Raw genomic sequence first — 5,742 nt, 5'->3', positions numbered from 1 at the left:
CCAAGGACAATTTATCCGACATTCGATTAGGATGCATCTGAACCGAATCATTTGGTTCGGTGTGGATTCCATCGAAAAATTAGGATTCGGTACGGTTGAAAATTTGTTCAGTCGACGGATTCGATTTCGTTTGGCCGGAAATTTGTTCAACCAGAAAATTTGAATTCGGTTCGGATGGATTAGAAAAAGGGTTCAGCGGACTCAACTCTGACTTCCAGTATTCCCGATCACTGGGAGGTTTAGCTATAATTCTTATAATATGACGATATGTAGCACGAATGTAAGTTTTCCACTTTACAGTGCTGTCCATGTTGTACCCTTGTCCAGGTTTTTCTTATCCTTATTTTGCCATCCTTATTTTGTCTTGTCCAGCACCACGCTGTCGTCATTATGCCCGGAACCCGATCGAGAAATTGTAAATATTTATTTATATGTATAGTGGCTCCAAACCAAATTTTGTAGAAAATCGAAAACCGATTTTGGAGTGCCATAAAACCATTCTTTACACAACTGTGGGCAACAAAAACAGTTCTCTGATAAATTTAGAGCCGGTTTGCAATTACATCAAACTGATTTCTACCCTAATTTACACAATCAGAAAAACCGTTTTTTACGCCTTAATCATGGCTCGACACCCTGTTCACCGGGGGCTCTTTACACCATGCTGAAAATTACGAGGTGGGAAAGTGTGCGTTGTGGTAACGACAATTTACCACTCAGAACCAAATTATTTCTAATCGGAGAGGAAGCTAAATATTACTAAATAAATCTGTACAAGTACGGAGTGTCACGTGACTTCATCACATTTAACAGTGTGAGGATCGTGCACAAATTGTAAATTTATTACAAAAATTACTGCATTACTAGAAATTTTTGACACCAATACATTCTACATCATGGTGGGTGCACACATTGAACACCCAAATATTTTGAACAGAATGTATTGGTGTCCCCAGAGTGGACATTGGAATGTACACCGTAATCACTAAAGGTATTCATGATTTCTCACCCAACCTATTTTTAACCAGAAACCTTTGTACCTTAAAACCTTTTCACAAAACTCTCAGTATTCAACAGTTCATCACCGAACATGCCGAGAAGGATGACGGAGCTATTTTAATCCCTCCTTGACACACGTGAAATCAGTTCGTTCCAACCAACTCCAGCCTAACTACCTGCGTAAGTTCTATGTACAGTGTCGGACAGATGTCTACGTCCACATAGTCGCGTCAATTTCATTTTCAAATTGTCACTGAACTACGGAACCAATTTTCATCATTGATATATCAAATTCTCACAAATTTAACGTAATTTCATAGCACATTATTAGTTTTCCGCTAAAAAATTTATTTTAGGCCAGAGATGTATTTTAATTCAAAATGAAAACAATTGGATGGACAAAAGTCAACGTCCAGTCAGAGAAAACATACAAAAAAAACTGCAATTTATAAGGAATGTTATAACAATTAATTTTTAATATTTGGTTGGGCCTCCGTTCGCTTTAAGGACGGCTTCAAGGCGTCGAGTCATTGAGTTTACCAAATTCTTGGTCACATCTTCAGAAATGGTTTCCCAAACTTCACGAATTCTGGATTTAAGGCCCGGAATTCCTGAAAAAGATTGTTTTCTTATTTCTCTTTCAATGTGGTCGCACAGATGCTCAATGGGATTCAAGTCTGGAGATTGGGGAGGCCATTCTAGCTTCGGAATTGTTTTTTCTTGAAGTATTCCATGGTGGACTTGGCAGAGTGTTTCGGATCGTTGTCTTGTTGGAAGGCAAATCGTCGTCCAAGTCCAAGTTTTCGAACAGATTCCTGGATATTACGGTCAAGTATTCCCTGGTACTTGTATTGGTCCATAATTCCGTCAATAAATTCCATTTTTCCTGCCCCACTTGAAGCCATGCATCCCCACACCATTACCGACCCGCCGCCGTGCTTAACTGTGGGGTTGAGATTTTTTGGATTCAAAGCTTCTTTTGGATATCTCCACACTCTACGACGCCCATCTGACCCAAAGACATTGAACTTTGACTCGTCAGTCCATAAAATATGTCCCAGAATGTTTGTGGCTTGGAAATGTGGTCTCTGGCAAACTTCACTCGTTTGGTTGCATTCCTCGGTACAATAAGAGGCTTCCGGACTGCTCTGTGGGATTTCAAATTTCCCTTGTTCAGTGTTCTTTGGATGGTCCTAGGACTAACTTGTTTGTCGAACATCTCCTTGATCTCGGTAGATAGCTTTGGAGCACTAAGTGAGGGTGTAACGTTGACTTTGTTGAGCACGTGGCGTACTTCTCGGTGAGCCAAAATCGGTTTTCGACCACTTCTGACCTTGTTTTGGACTGAACCATTAGCTCTAAAGTTCTTAATGATTGTCTGGATGGTTGTCCTTGCTAATTTATACTTGGTCCCTATTTGTCTCTGCGACAGCCCCCCTTTTTGTCCACCCTTCCAGTCCTGAATGACAAGATCTCGAATAGCGATAGGAATTTCCTTGCGTGTCGACGCCATCATATTTTTCTGGAAGAAAATTATTTAAAAATTAATGCGGCATATGTTATTGATAGATTTATTAAGTTACCTGATTTTATAAATTGGAGAGATTTTTGTTGTTGACAATTAAAGTGAAGTGGACGTAGACTTTTGTCCGCTCAAATTTCATCCTCTCTCGCTCTGCACTATGATTCTCAGTTTTCCCAGAATTTTCAGAAATAACTCATATGTTTTATGAAATTACGTTAAATTTGTGAGAATTTGATATATCAATGATGAAAATTGGTTCAGTAGTTCAGTGACAATTTGAAAATGAAATTGACGCGACTATGTGGACGTAGACATCTGTCCGACACTGTAGTGTCAACGTAAAATCTTGTAATAAAGAAACAAATAAATTGTCTCTAATTTTTCCAACGTTACACTCAATACAAAAAATTGTCAAATTAACACCGTCGGTGTCAATATATTGCTTAACCGCCTTGGCAACAATTGTGATTCCGAGTGGTAATGAAATTTTTCCGTTCGGTCATAACTACTGGTATTAAAAGCATCATAACTCGGATACAACATTTTAACCAAGGGGGTTAAGTCATATATTGACACCAGCGGTGTTGATTTGACAAATTTTTGACTTGAGTGTAGGAATTTAATAAATTTAGGAAATTATGAATTTTACTTTATAGCGTGGTAAATCCAACGTTACACATAAAGATGAACAGTTCTACACACTTGATCTCCAGGTTACCCGAGGTATTTAATAAATTCATTATAGGTTTTGATAATTTGCAAATATTTGTTACATTTTTAGAACATGTGTGGCCTTACGAGTCCGTTATTCACATAATTCGTAACTTTTTTTACAATGTGGTAAAATTTTGTATTTTTTACTATTTTGGAAGATTAAAACAAATTGTTGTGCATACTTAATGTGTGTAATTATGAATTGTTTAATCGTGATATTCTAGTAATTCAAAACTACATAAAATTTTTTACGATTATCTATTCAACGTTTGGAAATATTTACTTTGAAAATTTGCAAAAATTTATTTGTTACGCATTTTTAATGTGCAAGGAAAAACTCGTTAATCATGCCCTTTAAATAGTTCGTAACTTCAATTTTTCACGATTTTGCAACATTTGGAAATTCTTACGATTTTGGGAAATTTGCAAATGATCCCTGCATTTAAATAATTCGTTACTTAAAATTTCACTGATTTCAGACAACCCACAAAATTATGGACTTCCTGCCCACTCCCGACCTAGAATCGGCTTCTCTCGTCAACTCAACGTGGGAGCAGCAAACTTTACTCCATCTACTCGTACGAAATTCAGTCTCTGTCCACCTTCACAACGTACACGATTCCATGCACCTCTTGCCGTTTAGGAACCTGTCCCCCAAACAGCTCAACGTAGCAGTTCATGCGCCTGAAGAAAATGCGGAGATTTTACTTTCACGAATAGAACTATTTACCGCCATCAAGTTCAACACGGTGACGAAATTAAGTCTCATTTTCCCCCTCGATAACTCCTCCCGCCACGTGGCGGCTCGACTCGTCAAGATTTACGAATCTTTCAAAAACTTGAAATCTCTTGAATTTCACCCATTTGTATACCTTTCAAACGCAGCATTTTCTTCCGATCAAGATTGGACCGACCTTCTTCCTGACAGTCTCCATGTGCCCCAGAAACTTACCACTCTGACCGTTGCCATGTCCAAACTCTATCCCGATGAGCGGGCCGGGCGATGGAGTCACCTGTACTCGCTAACCACCCGGTTTTTATTTATCTTCAGATGCGTGCAAAATCTCAAACTGATCGACACTCCTGCCATGCTGATTCAAGGAGCAGATCTCATTTTACCCCATCTCAATTCAATCTCCTTCCTGTCGACGTATCATATTAGCACAAACCCCATGAGATTTATCACCTCTGAGTTTCCCCTTAAGCAAAACTTTTCTAACGTTACTCGGCTCGAGTTTAACATTAAGCTCAATGACACGACACGCAAGTGCGAGATATTAAACCTCCTTGCGCCACAGTTGGAACATTTGTGCATTTCCGCGGTACAAAATACAGGGCCGGCAAATAATTTCCACATTTCGCGGTCCATTACAGTCCCGATTATGCCAAGGTTGAAAACTTTTGAAATTTTGAGAGTCCCTGGTCTAATTTGTAGCTACGAAACGAACTGGTTTCGACCTTATCTCTTTTTACAATTTGAAACTGGGGAGGATGAGGTTAAGTTAGTGTATGCAAAACAGTTTCCTGTTCTGGAGAGATTAATTGTGCGCGTTGTGCGGGAACCAATTCTCTGGAAGAGGAGGAAAATCGAACCGCGTCCAGAGGAAAATTTGCATTTTGAAGCGACCATGCTTCTCCTGTATGAAACTTTTTTGGCGGAGGGCGTCGCGCCGTGTGAGACCTTAAGTAATTTGGATATTTCCTTCCCTCCGGAAACTTGGGATGTGAGCGGGATGATAATGAAACGTCGGGTGGGGCGGGATGATGAACTTAGCCGGTGGGGATGGAAGGAAGAAGTTCCTGATTTTTATGCCAGAATTTCTAAGATTTTTCCCCACGTGGATTACCACGTGGTGGGGAAGGGGATGATGGACGTGAAAATGGCGAAGTTCAAGAAGTTTAAGGAGATGGGGGTCACCTTAGGGATTTTTGATGAGGAGGGAATAGTTTACGAGGATTTTAGTGAGATGTGGAACATGGCAAAATTTCAATCAAAAATGCTATTAACTAAAGTTAACTTTGCTTAAGTGGATTTGAAATTTGTGGTTGGTTGAACATTTGTTATAAATTTTGTTATAAATATATTGTTATATTAAATTTTGTTATAAATATATTGTTATATTAAATTTTGTTATAAATATATTGTTATATTAAATTTTGTTATAAATATATTGTTATATTAAATTTTGTTATAAATATATTGTTATATTAAATTTTGTTATAAATTGTATATAAATCAGTGTTACTTCGTGTTACAGATTTGCATGATTTTAAACATTAATTTAAATATCTAAAGTTTTCTCAAAATAAAATTCACTTACACAATATTTTGTTGAATCCTGCTATGGTAGAAAATGTTGTGGATTAAAGAAGTTTTCCCATTACCAAGTAAACACATGGACTGAACTTCCCATTTTGGATGGTAAAAACAAGTTTTCCCAGTTTTTCCCACCTGCCGTTGTAAAAAATAGTTAAGGACGGGAAAAACTAAACCCTGGATATAA

At 38.0% G+C, this 5,742-nt stretch overlaps 1 protein-coding gene across 1 annotated transcript; it reads left to right on the top strand.

The window, feature by feature from the left end:
- Positions 1 to 3,203: 3,203 nt before the first annotated feature.
- Positions 3,204 to 5,265, top strand: LOC118438657. The gene is made up of 2 exons (XM_035859200.1): positions 3,204 to 3,247; positions 3,718 to 5,265. Exons 1-2 carry the CDS (start codon positions 3,209 to 3,211, stop codon positions 5,263 to 5,265), a joined length of 1,587 nt encoding a protein of 528 aa, XP_035715093.1. The 5' UTR covers positions 3,204 to 3,208.
- Positions 5,266 to 5,742: the final 477 nt, after the last annotated feature.

Source organism: Folsomia candida, unplaced genomic scaffold (genome assembly GCF_002217175.1).
Source record: "Folsomia candida strain VU population unplaced genomic scaffold, ASM221717v1 Fcan01_Sc024, whole genome shotgun sequence".
NCBI classification, from domain to species: domain Eukaryota; kingdom Metazoa; phylum Arthropoda; class Collembola; order Entomobryomorpha; family Isotomidae; genus Folsomia; species Folsomia candida.
The sequence above is the reverse complement of the archived record's forward strand: the minus strand, read 5'-3'. Positions and strand labels throughout refer to the sequence as shown.